Here is a 14,706-nt window from a genome sequence, read left to right as displayed (position 1 = left end):
TGGGCTCCCCGCTTCTCGCTGCTCGTTTTCTGGCTGGTGTGCCAAACTCTGCCACGCATCCCCCTCCCCTTCCTGCGCTCCACGGGAGCGAGCTCGTGCGGTGCCTGTGCTGGTGAAGGCCGCGGGCTCAGGCGGTCGCTCCTGGATTGGAGTTCAGCAGTGCGCTGCCGCTGTCCCCACACAGCCTGTCCCCAGCACCCGGCTCTGATCCACAGCCGGAGCTCCGGCGCCTCTGCCACTCCCGTGGCACATCTCTGAGGAGCAGCCTCGCGGCAGGCCCATCGTGGGCCGGGCTCCGGGACGGAGCCTGGGGCATTTCAGTGCCTCCCTGGTGCTCCCACTCCATGCAGCGACCTGTGCCAGCTGCCCCCATGGTGGTGGGGGCCCCTGTTGGGAAGGAGGGGGGGCACAGAGAGCACGCGCCCCCTGAGGACGCGGCTGACCCCCTCTGCGGCTCCACGCTGCTCAGGGCCACGGTGCTGGAGAGGTCTAGGCCCCCCCGGGCCCCACGGCGAGGCCTGCGCCCCCCCCAGGCCCCACGGCGAGGCCTGCGCATCCTCAGGCCCCATTTGGAGGCCTGCGCACCCCCGGGCCTGGCTGTGAGGCCTGCGCACCCCCGGGCGCCATTTGGAGGCCTGCCGACCGCCTGGGCCTGGCCGCCAGGCCTGCCCTGGCTCGCAGCCCTGAGGCAAGGCCTTTCTGCCGCCTGTTACCTTATGAGGCTGCGTGACGTCACGGCGGTGACATCACGGCGCGGCTCCGCCGGGCACAGCCCCCCATCCCCGTTGCCACGGCGACAGCGGCGGAGCCGCGCTGGCTCCCAGCAGGCCTCGCTCCCGCCGTAGCGGCCTACATTTCCCAGCGCCCCCCGCGGGAGGGGGCGGAGCTCCGCGTCCCATCGCCCCCCCCCCAGAGGCGGGTGGGCGGTGCCCTACGGTGGCCGGCGCGGCGGCGGCGGTCGCGTGACGGGCGGCCGGGCGCTGCTCGCCAAGATGGCGGACGAGGAGGGCGAGGGGCTGCCGCGCTCGGCGGCCGCGCCGCACCGGAACGGCGGGGACGGGGCCCCGGCGGGGCCGGGCGGGCCGCGGGTCGTCCGCATCGTCAAGTCGGAGTCCGGCTACGGCTTCAACGTGCGCGGCCAAGTGAGCGAGGGCGGCCAGCTGCGGAGCATCAACGGGGAGCTGTACGCCCCGCTGCAGCATGTCAGCGCCGTGCTGGGCGGCGGGGCGGCCGACCGCGCCGGCGTGCGCAAGGGGGACCGCATCCTGGAGGTGTGAGTACGGGGGGGCCGCCGAGCCGGGCGGCTGCACCGGGGGGGCGGCTCGGGGGAGGCTGTGGCGAGGGGCGGCCTTGGGTGCCCCCGCGCTCTGGGGAGCCCCGGTCTGCTGTGCCCGGGGGTCTGGGGGGTCCCCCCGGGGGAGGCCGCTGTGAGGAGCAGCCTTGGGTACCCCCATGTTCTGGGGAGCCCCGATCTGCTCTGCCCGGGGGTCTGGGGGGTCCCCCCGGGGGAGGCCGCTGTGAGGAGCAGCCTTGGGTACCCCCATGTTCTGGGGAGCCCCGATCTGCTCTGACTGGGGGTCTGGGGGGGGCTGTGCCAGGTTCCTCTCGCTGGGAGCCCTTATGGGGGGTGGTCCCCCCTCGCTGGGGGCTGTGGGGACCCCTGATGAGGGACTGCGCCAGCCTCTCGCCCCCTGGCACCCCTGCCTGCAGAGAGGGGCGTGGACTGCCTGCGTGGGCTTGCGCAGGGTTTCGGGGTACCTCTCGGCAGGGAGTTGTGGCCGGTGTCTTCCTCCCTGCGGGGTTTGGGGGCCCCTTTGGGGGTGGAGGAGTGCAGCGTCCGTCTCCTCGGAGGCAAGGTACTCGGTTTTTCAGGGGTTCTTTCGAGGATCCCCTGCTTTGCGGGACGCGTGGGGGGGTTGGGGGTCACAGCGGCAGGATGGAGCCTCTCCCTCGCAGGGCGAAGCTGGGGTCCCCGTCACCAGCCCACCCCTGGGGAGGTTCTCCCCCTGCTCTGTGTTTGGGGACACCCCGTGGGCTGCAGAGCAGGGAGGGCTGGCAGGAGCCACAGCCATGGGTGCCCCGGCTGGGAAGGGGCTGGCGGAGGGGGGATTCGCCTGGGGAGGCACCGAGCTCCCCAAGGAAAGCTGCTCCCGGGGGAGATCCCTGGTGAGGAGGGGGATCGGGCTGGGAGCTGGGGAAGGAAGCAGTGGAGGGAAGGGGGAGCTCACCCCCAGAGCGGAGCAGGGGGAAGGGGCCGTGGCTGGCAGAAGCTGCTGCCGGGTTGGGGGAGCTCCCGGGTGCCGGGACGGGGTGTGCGAGGGTGCGAACCCTCTCCTGGTGAGCAGGACCCTCGGCCTTCAGCGTGGAGACCCTCTGGGGCGAGACGGGGTGCCCGGGTGCTGGTGGCCTGCCTGCCTTCCCCCCGCGGCCCTGCGGCTCTGCGGGAGGCAGCGGAGGTAGAAGTGCACGCGCGGGGACTGGACTGGCAGCTGGGATTTTTCTTCCTCTCGGTCCCTGGGGCCTCGCGTTGTCCAGCGCCGTGCGGTAGCTGTTTCTCAACAGCAAGGATTGTAACGCCAGCCTGAAAGCATCTTTCCGTGGGAATGGCTCAGCTGTGTTGAAACCGACCTTCCCTCCCCGAAAACCCTTAAACTTTGAGCCGGTGTTTGCGGACTGACAGCGGTTAAATCTCTGCGAGGGCTCTCGGTAGCCTCAGCCCGTCGGGGTGTGTTTCTCTTCGCCTGTTCCCCTTCGTCTTGCGGTTCTTGGGGCTGGTTCTGCCCGTGCTGTGCGATGCCTCCTGATCCTTACGCATTTGTACTTCATGCTGAGTTGGTGAAGTTCAATTACTTATTAATTACAGGGATTTCATAGCAGCGGGAATGCTTTGCTGCCAGTCTTTGCAGGCTGCAGTGTGGGAAGGACAACAGCGTGTGTTTGGGCCCAGCAGAGAAGATCTGTTCTGACTAGCCCGTGGCTGGAGTGCTGGCCGTGCCCCGCGGAAGGCTGGCTGTTGGGATCTGGCTCTCTCCTGCGTGACCCAAATACTTTACGCTTTGATTTTTCCGTGCAGAACAGTTCGGGGGGTGAATTCTGCACCTGGAGGATCTGCTTGAGAGAGCAGCGGTTATTGACCGAGGGGAAATGTTTTGTACGCGCTGCGAGGTGCCGAGCTGAAGTTCTCCCTTGCGCCCGCTGCGGGGAAACACTTCAAATGCCGTGTTTGAAATCCGAGGTAGGTTTCGAGGCCGGCGCGGGCAGCACGGTTTGGTCCCGGCATCTGGGCCAGCGCGAGCTGAGGAACCGACCTTTAGTCTGTCGCCCGGCCACGCACCGGTGTTTGAAAGACTTCAGACCCGCAGGTAGCGGTGGTTGAGGAGGGGGCGTGAGGGGTGCTTGCTCACCGCTCTCTGGACCCCAGGCTTCCCCCTGCGCGGGGCGGGGAGCAGCTGTGGCTGGAAGAATGGGGCTTTCCTCTTGCTTTATCTGCCGCTTCTCATCTCCCGCGAGAAGGCGCTTTTAATTTGCCCGTGTATCTTCTTGTAGTGCTGCCAGGTTGGCTCCCGCCCTTTGCCAGTATCGGCTATCGCTTTGTCAACCTGGCTGCGTAAATCAGCCCCAGAAATACTACGTGGTGCTGGCCACGTTTTGGCGGCGCGAGGACCCTGTGCCTCTGCACGCTCTGCCAAGAGGACGCTCGGTCTCCCTGGGTCTATAAAAATCCAACTCCTGACAGCGAGTCTCAGCCTGGTTGTGAGTCGGAATAGAAAACAATAAAACAAGACTCCAAAAATAGCTCTGATTTCCCTTCCTTTCCACTGCAGCACCCTGCGCACAATGGTGGGGGTGGGGTTCCCTGGGAGGCGCGGGGGCCCCTCCGCCGGCGTGGCGATCCCGGCGCCCGGTTCGTCTGCCCGCAGCACCGCCGGCGGGGTTGGCAGTCGCGGTGAACCCTCCGGACGCCGGGCTGCGGGTCCAGAGCTGGGCGGTGCGGCTCCGGGAGGAACTGCTGGCTGCTCGGCGTCCGTGCGCGTCTCGCGGTGCCTCTGAGTGCCGACAGCGCGGGCAGGTTTGCTGTTTTCTGGGCAGGCCGCTTATTTCCGAGCGGGGCTTTGTTTCCAACTCTGAGCAAACTCGCCTGGGGGAGAGTTTTTTGGAGCAAGAGTCTAAGAGATGAGATTCTTCCACTACCTGGCCGTGATGGAATGGCTGGGGCTGCAGTGACGGGGTATTTGGCACGTGGTGACGTGTCTGTGGGGCCCACAGCCCCACGTCTCTCCCCCAGCTCGCTCCGGACGTGCGCGGTGGTGGAAGACCCAGACACCTTCCAGCTGCAGTACCAGGAGCGTGGCTTTCCTCTGCGAGGTGGAGCGTGACCTGCTTCCCGGTCCTCGTCCAGAACCGAAGGGTGTTTCGGGTGTCGTCCGAAGGGTTTTTCAGGGTCCTGCCCTCACCACAAAGTCTTCTCTTGCCACCCATCGCTGCATCGCGCTCCCGTGTCTCGTGTCTGGCTTGGACCTCTTGCTTTCGGAGGCTGGTTTCGCAACATAGCTATGGCGTGCTCTCTAATCTTCTTAGCTGGTTGTGTTTGTGGGTGTTGAGGGCATTGGAGACAGACAATGAAAGCTAATTTAGTTCTTGATTATCAGCCTGAATGACAATCATAACTAATCTTGACAGGGAAGAAAATCTCACTAGCGTTTGCTCTGTTTGCAGGGAAGGTCGCTCAAAAGTAATGGAACGGATAAAGACGGGCTCTGTTCTCAATATTATTGAACCGTGTGCGGCAGAAACCTGGTCCGGTCAAGGTGTGATTGCGAGGGTGGGGGGTACCGTACCCCGCCAGAGCAGAGGAGTGGTCTCCATCGCTCGCTCCTGCATCAGAGACGGCCGCAGCACCGGCTGCTTCGAGGGACGGTGTCGTAGCCCTCGATACGGGTCGTGGTGCAGCAGCCCCCGCCGGAGACGGCTTCTCCCTCACCCTGGTGGGGAGCGGCTCGTGCCCGGCGTGCGGGCTGAAAGGCACTCCCCTCGGGAGATCAAACTCTTCCTCTCTCCCTGGTCTAAAGGCTAATTTTGTGTGTTGACTGGCGACAGAAAAAGCTGGTCCAGAACGGTCTGTGAAGAGGAGGCCGCGGCGCTGTGCCCTGCTGACAGATGTCTTTCCTCCTCCCGCCTCCTAACACCCCGTCTTCCCGGTAGCGTTCCTGAATTCGCCCCGGCCTTCCCGGGCTCTGTCCCTCGCTTTCCTGCGCCGGTTTGCTGAGCGTTTCACCGCGGGCCAGCAGTGCTCCCCCTCTTGCAGATGGGGCTGCTGGAGCGCAGGAGTGGGAGCGGGCTCGCCCGGTTGAGGCTGTCGATTGGAACTGGGACTAATTGGGGTCTTCTGGCCGCGCCTTCCAGCCTGTGCTCGGGGAGCTCAATAAGGCTGGCGTTGGCTCTTTGAGAGAAAAATTGCAAATGTATCTTTTCTTTCTTGAGAGATAACAGCAGTGGGTAAATGAAGAAGCCTCCTGCGCTGGGTTTTCCATTAAGCGTACAATTAGATAAATGCAAGAGCCTTTTTATCTACCCCGGTTGAACACTTCTGCAGTGTATTTGAACAGAACTCTCTGTGTGCCTAGGAATGGGTGAGCTGGAGAAATTTAAACCGATTTCCACTGCCTGTGCTCTCTGCTCCTGCTTTGTTCGGCTCGAGATAACGAAGCGAATGGGTCGGTCCCCGTAGGCTCGGTGGAGGGGGCTTCTGGTGGGGAAGAGCGCTGGGGATGTGCTGGACGTTGGTGCCTGGCGTGTTGCAATGGCGTTTCTTGTACCTGTCGTTCCCCTTCCTTTTTCACCAGTCTGAACACCAGGGAGGCAATGACGGATGAATTATGAGGCAGGGGAGAGTTTCCTTTTACTGGGGTTCAAACCTGTGCTTGCAGAATGTGACCTGCAGACCGAAACGTCGTGGAGAGGCCCCGTGAACACCCGTGCTGCTGGCTGCTGTTGGGCTGGGATGCTGTTCCGAAGAGCTGGAGCACGAGACCCTGCTGGGCTCTTCACCGCCATCTCTGGAGGAGCATCTCATGACGGTGTTTGTGGCGTGTGGTCTGCAGAGTCCTCGGGGGCTCGCTGGTGTTGCTCGGAGCTCTGCGAAAGACCGTGGCTGGGAAACCAAAGCCGCTGTCACAGGCTTGACCTTGGTTGTGTCAGCAGCTTGAACTGAGCTGGCGGAGAATCTGGGTCTGCAAAAGGAACAGATAAGAATCATTGCTTTGATGGTGGTCAGAAAGGTTACGCTTAAACGTCCAGCTCTGTGCCAGCACTGGGGCTTGCGGTCCAGCAGCGCTGTCCGTCTCTGGTCTGCTCAGGGTGGTTTTGCCGGTCAGTCGGGGAAGGGAAAGCCGAGGAGGCCTTGACCTAGATCGTGTCTCCTGCTGCTGATGCGGAAGCTGAGCGCAGGTAACTGCTCCTGAGCTTCCAGAGCGGGTTCGATACAGGTTTGGTTTTGCAAGTGTCCGAAATCTTGTTCCTTTTTCAACAAGACTGATCGCTTCCCGCCTATTGAGTCAGTACTCGTGTGCTTTTCAGTAGTGTTTACTTTTTAACCTTCTGAAATGTTAATATTCTTTGTCTTCTTCCAGGGGGTTTCAGAAGTGTTAATTTGCGAGGAAGCGTCGCTCTCCTGGTTGGAGCGAGTGAATGGCAGTCGCACTGTTTGCCAGAGCAGAGCGTGTCAATATGCACAGGGACGTTAAAACTTCCTGAAAATGTTGTAAGAGGCTTCTGTGGAAATGGTAATTATCCCGGCCTTCTGGTCCCTCGCACTGAAGAGAAGCGGGAAAGGTCACTGGAACTGCACTTGTTAGTGTCTTCCTGGCTTTTTCAGTCGGTTTGGAATAATATTGGGCGGGGTCTGGATGTCGTAGCTGTGAAAGAGGAAGGCTGGCTTCCCTTCTTTTGGGGGATTAGAAACGGGGAAATGCTGCGTCGGCCTCAGCTGAGCCGCCACGGCGGGATCACGCCCTGGGATAGTTCAGTCTGAGGAAGGCTCGCGGCTTTGGGGACCGAGCCGCCTCGGGGGGAAGCACGCTGCCCGCCGGGGAAGCTGTTCGGCTCGAACGGTCTTGGGTGTATGGGCACCGAGAAGCTCGACCCTCCTGGGTGAAGCTGCGTGGGGCCGGGGCTGTTCAAGCGGCCGTGGGCCGGCCGGGCGGGGACGCCGCTCTCCTGAGGATGGGCGGAAGGGAGCCGGCACCGCCGCAGCAGCTGCCCCTTTGCAAACGCACCCTGTGAGGTGTTTTTTGTGGCGTCGCGGGGAGCTGTTCTGGTGTTTGGCATTAGCTGGATTTGAGGAGGAAGAGGGGTGAAGACGATGAGGTGCCTGTTTCTGCAGCTGCTACGGCACGCCTGGAGAAGCTGTCCCGCACCGCTGTGCCCATAAGCTCATTAGCTGTTCATCTTTATTTCCAGAGCCTCTCCCGAGGAGGCTGCTGATCCCTGTGGTGACTGCCCTTGTCGCTGGATCTCAGCTTCAGCACTCTTCTTCCTTCATCAGCCCTTCTCAGAGCAGAGAGTGACCCGTCACCACTGCCGTTGTCTTAGCACCGCACTTAAAATCTCTCCCGCAGCTGAATGTTGGTGAGAACCAGAGTGTTACAGCAGAAGCAGGAGCCCAAGGAGCTTCTTGGGTCCATGCTGAATTTTATGGGCTTGGCGTACAGCCGTGGGCAGCGCTGGAGCCAGATGTGTTCTGAGCTGAGTGTCGGGAGCTGGAGGACGCGAAGTGCGGGGTTGGGGAAGGCGGGGACTCGGCTGAATGTCCCGACTGAGAGGTGGGAGACACGAGAAGTCATGGTGCAGGTAGCTGCTGCCAGTGTGAGGCCGCAGCTACGCGCAAGGCTCTGTCGTGCAGGGTGGGAGAGCTCTGACCTGTGCTTCGCCGTGGTGCTGAGAGCGTGGCGTGGCTGAGGGTGCTCGTCTGCTAAAAATCGAAACCTTAAGGATGACTCGAGCCATTCCTGGGGTGTTTTTCCTTGGACGGTTTGTCAGCTGGGTCAGGACTTCGCCTGAACGAAGCACGAAGGCTGTGGTCTTAATCTCCAGGAAGCTCATTGCAGACCTTCTTGCAGATTTCCTTGTCATCTCTTGACAGGCACATAGTTGGGAAATTCTAAGAAGTCTTTGCAGAAAGTGAGTCATTTGGCGTACAAATGGGAGAAGTGAAATGTTCCTCTCTGTGTCTTGGGGATCTTGCTCGTTGGCGGTGGCATGATGGGGAATTTTGCTTTGTCGATCGCATGCTTCATCCTCAGGGTCTCCCGGAGTTTGCCGGCGGTTCCCGTTCTTGCGGAGAACGTGTGCTGATGGTGTCCCCAGGTTCAAACACTGCTGGTGAGTGAGACATTTTCTGGACCGTGCTGGTGGAGAGAGCAGGTTTGGGGGAGCGAGTTGGGTGCTTCGACAGCTCATCCTCCTTCCAGCCAGGGGACCGTGCCAGCTTGCAGCCACTGCTCCCTCAAGTTTCCAAGAGGCTTTTAAATTCATTATGGTGAAGAAACACCAGTCTGCTGTGCCCCCCAGCATGTATTTTTTGTGGCAGGAGGTTGCTGAACCACAGGCTGAAGGTCTTCTATTAAGCATAACCTGCTGTAATTCCCGGAGCCTGGCTTCCCCCGTAGCACCAGGCGAGCCCCAGCGGGCAAGAGCCGAGGCTGGCAGCGCCCGATCTCGCCCCGCACGTGCTGGGGTTGCTGCGCTTGCAGTGGTGTCGGCAGGCAGCAGAGCGTGCCGCTGCCTGGGGTCACGGTCTCAGCCCAGGCCCCTCTTGGCAGGCATCTTCGGCATCGTGCTGGACTGTGGGCTGCGGCACGGGCGCGTGTTCCCTCTGCTGCGGTGAGACGATTGCCGTCAGAGACGAGGTAGCGAGTGCTTTGGGGCTGTGTTGCCTTCAGCTCAGCCAGCGTGAGCCCTTGGTCCCAGTGAGCATTGAGCTAGACCGACCTGAACCGGCACCAGGAGAAGAACAGCTTCCCCCTGCTCCCTGGGGTGATGTGGAGAGCGTTTGGAGCCCTTGGCAGCCCCGTGTGGGTGGGGATGCTCCTGCTGGAGGGACAGCGTGAGGAGGGTCCGCATTGCCCAGTCCAGCAGCGCCCTGAGCAGCTCCAGCACTGCTTGGTGTCTGCCCGCCGGCTTCGGGGCTTTCCTGCGGTGACCTTCCTGTGAGGCAGCTCGCGTCCCCGGCGGGGCAAAGAGGAACACGGGCTTGCCAGCCGTCCTGCAGTGGAAGGTGACAGAACCTCGTTTAACCACATCCACTTTCGGTGGCGGACAGCGGGGAGAAGAGATCTGTCAGAGGAAGACACTCCTGAAGTCTGGTAGACCTTGCTGGGGCTGGCGCGTGCCTGGCTGCCGTCTCCATCCGCAGCAGTTTGATCTGCCGTGAGCAGAGTTCTCATCTACTTCCCTTCCAGTGCAGAAGACAGCCGTGTGCGGTTTGCGGTGCCTGCTTCGTGGAGGGAAGGATTCGCTGGGTCTGCTCGTTGCCTGTCGCGTCTGGACGTCCTTTGCGTCAGGTGCGGAGGGACGCAGCCGCGCGGTCAGCTCCGCAGCCCTCTCTGGGACCACGCAGGTCCCCTGGAAGGGTAAAGGTAGCGCCTTCATCTCCTCTTCCAACTCCAAATGGAGGCAGAAGCTTGAGGAGCAAAGTACCCAAGTGTCCCGTAGCCTCGGGAAAAGTGCCTTCGGCTCTCGGATCCCGCAGGTCCGTGGCTGTGTGAGCAGCGCCTGGTTCAGCTGTGCTCCTCTCACCTCGCCGGCTGCCGCCGACGTGCCTCTGTCGCATGGTTTACTGTTCCCTTTCTCCGTCGGTTCATGGGTGAGGAGTTGCCATGGTGATTTTGTTGCAAAGGTACAAGTCCTCCGGCCGCACGCCTGCCGTAGCGACTGCTCCTCCGAGTGCTCGGCGCGGCGGAGGGGCGAGCAGGGCTCCAAGCCTGCGGGAGCGACGGAGAGAGAGCCGGCAGTGGGTGTTACCGGATTGCAATGAATGAAATGATGCGCTTGCAGTCTCAGTGTCGGGCGTCTCGGGTCCTGTCCTCACCCCCTCCCAGGGCTTGGTGTTGGCCTGGTCAAAATGCCTGGCAGCAGAAGTCACCGCGGGCTGAGGAGGGTGAGGGGAGGAAGAGGAGGAAGCTGGCCACGTGCTTGTTCTCGGTCTGCTGGCGGAAGGGAAAGCACAGTGTCTGAGGTCTTCAATGGGAAGTTAGGCTGAGGCCCTAGCTCCGGTCTGGCTGGGGCTGAGTAACTCAACACCAGCCTTGGCTTTTGCAGGTGGAGCGGTGCGGCCTGCGGCCTGGGTCACCCGAAAGCCCCCGCTGCCAGCTGCTCTGCCCATCGCTGCTGGAGCTGGACCTGAGGTTGAGCGTGGGACGGCAGCCGCATGCCCCTGCCTTCGTCCTTCTCCCTCCAGGGCAGGACTGGGGCGTGCAGAGCAGCCGTGATGGCCTGCCGTCCTTCCTGCTGCGGGCAGACAGAGCCTTCTCCACGGCTGGGGTCTGGCTTTTGCTCCCCATCCACCACGGATCCCACTCGGGCGGCGGCACTCTCGGACCTTGCGGGCTGGGTTTGATTCTGGGCGGGTGGAAGTGATCTGGGACAAGCGAGCAGCACGCGAGCGTCCATCAGGTGGAACAAAGGCGGATGTCACTGTGATGTGACGGCGCTGGTGGCTGACGGCTCAGCTCGGTGGCGAGGGCTGCCCTCTCCGGCGCGGTTTGCTGCGTGGGCAGCCGCGCTCCTGCCCTGTGGAGGAGTTGGCCAGCGAGGAGGGGATTTTCCCCCTTCCTGACCTTAGCGGCCTTGTTGCTGCGAAAGCTGCGGGGGGCTCTTGGAGCGCTCTCATCGCACGGAGCCCAGGGGCTGCATCGAGGGCTGCTTTGTTATCCCTTCCCTGAAACAGGGCGGGAGCTCTGGGGGCTGATAACCGTGGATCGTGTCCGAGCCGGGGAAGCTTTCCTGCCCGACTCCTGGCAAACCACGAGCACGGTGTCTGGCTCGCAGGCACCGCTTGGGGCTTTTTAAACTTGGTTCGGAGCCTGGGATCTCTCACCCAGATTTGTGAGTCGAGATCAGATCTTTCCAGGGAGATTCTTCTAAGTAAAAGTTCGATAAAAAATGATCAATGTGAAGCAGTAAGAGCTGTTCTCTTTCATTTGAGAGCTGGGGATTGAAAGCTAAACCCTACGCTTGATTTAAGGCAAGCTGGGATGGCTCTGTGACCAGCGTTGTGTCTTCAGCAGTGAGGCGATGGCAGTCTGCTCCCGGGCTCTGGGAAGGGGTAGCCGATTGCTGGAGGGAGAATCTGAGAGCCCTTTTTCTCCCTGCATGGTCAGGATTCGTGGCTGGGAAAGCGCAGGCTGCTTTCTTGTGCTCCTCTGGAGCGTTCGCTCATGGCCGCAGCCAGCAGCACCGAGCAGGGGCAACGCTGGGCTTTCAGGTGGAGAAATTCTAGGTGAGAGCGGAGACAGATGTGCGGTGTGGCGTGGTTGCCGGTGTTGCTTCAGCGGCGGTGGGAAGCTCCTTGGCTGGTTTGCTCCGGGCTCGTCCCAGCCGGCTGCCGGGGAAGCGGAGATGAGCAGGGACTTGTGATCGGCGGGTCTCCGGCAGCTTGCGAGAGCGTGGCTGGTAGGGATGCAGGGGGTGAAGCTCTGCCTGTTCTGTTTGTACAGGGAATGTTTCGGATACCAAACTCTTCACAGAGACACTTGTGATGACTGTAAATTTGTGGAGACTCACTACTAAATTTAGCTCTTATCAAGGGGAAGATCAGACTTGTCCCTTTCCAGATTTGGAAGAGAACCTAACAGCTCTCTTTGCTTTGAAATGAAGCCGTAGGTCCAGGGTCTTTCCGAGCTGGACGAGGTATGGTCCATATCTCCTGGGCAAAGCAAGACCCAGGCGCCAGCTAACGGAGCTCACAGGAGTGTCGGCAGTGCTCTAGGGGTGGCTTGGGTACGTCTTGGGTCTTCAGAGCTTCCTGAGGCTCCTGGGGGGCCTGGGCGTGATGGAGGCCAGCTGTTGTGGGCAGGTTGGAGCATGTTACTCGCTGTAGCAGTGCTCCGGGGCTGCTGGGGGCAAGGCAGAGCAGTTTGCCTAGGAGTGACAGAGGCGAAGGCGTCTGTGCCGTGTTGCCCCGGAGCAGCTGTGGCTCGGTGGATGGCAGCACCAGCTCCTGAAATCGCTCACCTTTGCTCTCTGAGCCTCCTTTCCCGTTCTTGTTCACCTGGAAGCTTCAGTTCAGGTTTAGGGAAATTCACTCAGGTTCTGGAGCTGCAGCGGATTGGGAGATGGGCTTTGCCCTGGCAGAGTGGTGTGTGTGAGGCGAGCAGTGTTTCCTCCCCTAATTCTGTGGTCTCCTTGCGTTTGCCGTGTTGTACTGCTGAGAAGCGATAAAAACTGCAAGACACAAGGGGGTGCATGAGCCTCAAAGAAGTTTTAGTTGTGCCTGAAGTCATTAAACATAATTCAGTAACCAATAACACGAGAAATCATCGATAGGAATGGTCAGTGAGGTTCAGACCAGGGTGAAAGCAGAGCAACGAGGGCGGGTGAGGCTGGCGGGTTCGCAAGGGCAGCTGATGTGTGATGGGTCTCTGGGCTGGTCCCGGCGCCGTTCGAAGGCTCCGCAGTCGGCTCTGCCTTGCTCATGGCTTTTGTGCTTTCTTTTTCGCAGGAACGGGGTGAATGTGGAAGGAGCAACACACAAGCAAGTGGTGGACCTGATTCGCGCCGGGGAGAAGGAGTTAATTCTGACGGTGTTGTCTGTGCCTCCGCACGAGGCAGACAATCTCGATCCGAGCGATGACTCTTTGGGGCAGTCATTCTACGACTACACGGAAAAACAAGCGGTGCCCATCTCCATCCCCACGTACAAGCACGTGGAGCAGAACGGCGAGAAGTTCGTGGTCAGTATCGGCCTGGGCAGTGCTTTCTGGAGCTGGGGTGCTCTGCACCCCGAGCTGGCGTGCTCCCTGCTGTTAGGGACCGTTGGTGGCAGCGCTCCCTTTTTGTCTTTACGAGGGAGGCACGTTGATCTGTTATGGACTGGTTTTGGCACTGTCTTATTTCGGCTTGCCTGTCCTCACTCTTACTGTGTATCTGGAATAGCTTGATCTCTTGTGAAGATGAAGTAGGAAGTTAATATTTTGTTCATGTAAGCTTTTGTATTTGTGCCTCCTGTTTTACACCAAGCGTTGGGGACATCTGTGGTGGATGTAAAAGCAAAGGGAGCAGATGTCTGGAAGCATAGCTTCCCATCTACAGAATGTCTCCTCCATCTCCTCCTTCCCTTCAGGGAGCGTCGGGGGAAAGAGCTGTAAGAAGTCCTTTTCCTTCGGGTTCCCCGCCTCTTCTGTTGCGTTTACTGGGGAGACTGGCGCTCGTTTTCCGAGCTGATGCGCTCTGATGTCTACGTACCTGACGTGGGTGCATCTCTGGCTGATCAGGGGTGGCTGGCGAGGAAACTCTTGGAGAGGGACGCAGACCGGGTCGGACAAAGACGCTCGTCTGCAGATCTCTGTCCTCTCGCGGCGTCTGGGCTGTGTTTAACCCCCTCATCGCCCGGGCCTTGCTTAGCCCTGCTGCTCCCCGCCTGCCTGGGCAGCGTCCACGGATGCTCAACCTGCAAACCGGGGGCTTTACCTCGAAGGCCCCTCCGCAGCCCCCTGCGCCTCGCTGCGGGCTGCCGCTCTGAGCGTGCCTGGGGTCTGCGCTGCGGCCGGGCCCAGCAGAGCCCCAGCTGCCTCCCAGTTTCAGTCAGCGACTGGTAGAGACGGAAGCCGGTCACAAGGGCCGTATTCTTCCTGCTGCAGATAGCTGCTTGTTGTTAGGAGCACAGTCCAGCCCACCTCCACATCATTTTCGTCTGCTCCGTGCGCCGTCTTCGTTTTTCCAGAGCCGGGGAACTGCGTGGCCGTCGGCGGGGGTGGATGATGAGGCGGAGGGCGACAGCGAGTGCCGGGCCTTCGCGTTGTGCTGCTGCTTTGACTCGCGGCTGAAGATTTGTGCCGTGCACTGGCTCCCTTTGCCCTCCCGGGCTGGGAGGAGGTTTGGCTGGGCAGCCGCCCTCGGGACGCGGCGGCGTTGCTGTGTGAAGTGCCGGGAGGCGGGCGACAAACCGGCTCATCGCTCTCCCTGCCGAGGACGGAGGCATTCCCCAAGGAAGACAGCAGCCAGCATCAGCGTTGCGGGAACAGCGTGTGCGTGAGAGGGGAAGGGTGGGGGGTTCAGCAGCGCTCCCGTGCGAAGCGTGTCGCTCCAGCGTGTCACCATGGCACGTGTCGCTGAAGGGGACGGATGGGGTCCTCGTGGGTCCCCGGCCCCGCGGGGAGTGCGTGCTTTCCCTGCGCCCTGCTGTGCCGGCCCGGAGGGACGCTGTCGGATCAGGTGTGCCGTGCGGGGCAGGAGGAGGAGGGTCCTGGAAACCGGGGGTGCTTAATCAGTGCCGTGCAGGGGGGCCGCAGGGGGCCCCTTCGCTGGGCCGGCAGTAGCTGCTGCCGCTCGGGTCTCGCCCTGCCCTGGCACCGTCTCCCGAGGGCCTGCCACAGAAGGGTTGAACGCCTGCTTTCTAAAGACGAAGCTGTGGTTGCGTTGGAGCGCTTTCCCCTCGCGAGGGGTGTCGGGCAGGTGTCTGGAGCGCAGACACGGAGGGCGAGTGAGCTG

The 14,706-nt window shown here is 61.4% G+C and overlaps 1 protein-coding gene across 3 annotated transcripts in view; it reads left to right on the top strand.

Moving 5' to 3' along the window:
- The first annotated feature begins 988 nt into the window (after nt 1–988).
- SNX27 (sorting nexin 27) overlaps nt 989–14,706 on the top strand; it is a 30,458-nt gene continuing 16,740 nt past the window's right edge. For 2 of the 3 annotated variants that reach the window (XM_075445048.1, XM_075445050.1), the window contains exons 1-2: nt 989–1,273; nt 12,719–12,950. In XM_075445048.1, coding sequence (XP_075301163.1) covers nt 993–1,273; nt 12,719–12,950 — 513 coding nt within the window. In that variant the 5' untranslated portion in view covers nt 989–992. Of the gene's footprint in view, nt 1,274–8,317; nt 8,380–12,718; nt 12,951–14,706 lie in introns of those variants that run through there. The other variant, XM_075445049.1, reaches the window with a different exon arrangement.

The sequence above is a fragment of the Opisthocomus hoazin genome, chromosome 30, assembly GCF_030867145.1.
Source record: "Opisthocomus hoazin isolate bOpiHoa1 chromosome 30, bOpiHoa1.hap1, whole genome shotgun sequence".
NCBI lineage: Eukaryota > Metazoa > Chordata > Aves > Opisthocomiformes > Opisthocomidae > Opisthocomus > Opisthocomus hoazin.
The sequence above is the reverse complement of the archived record's forward strand: the minus strand, read 5'-3'. Positions and strand labels throughout refer to the sequence as shown.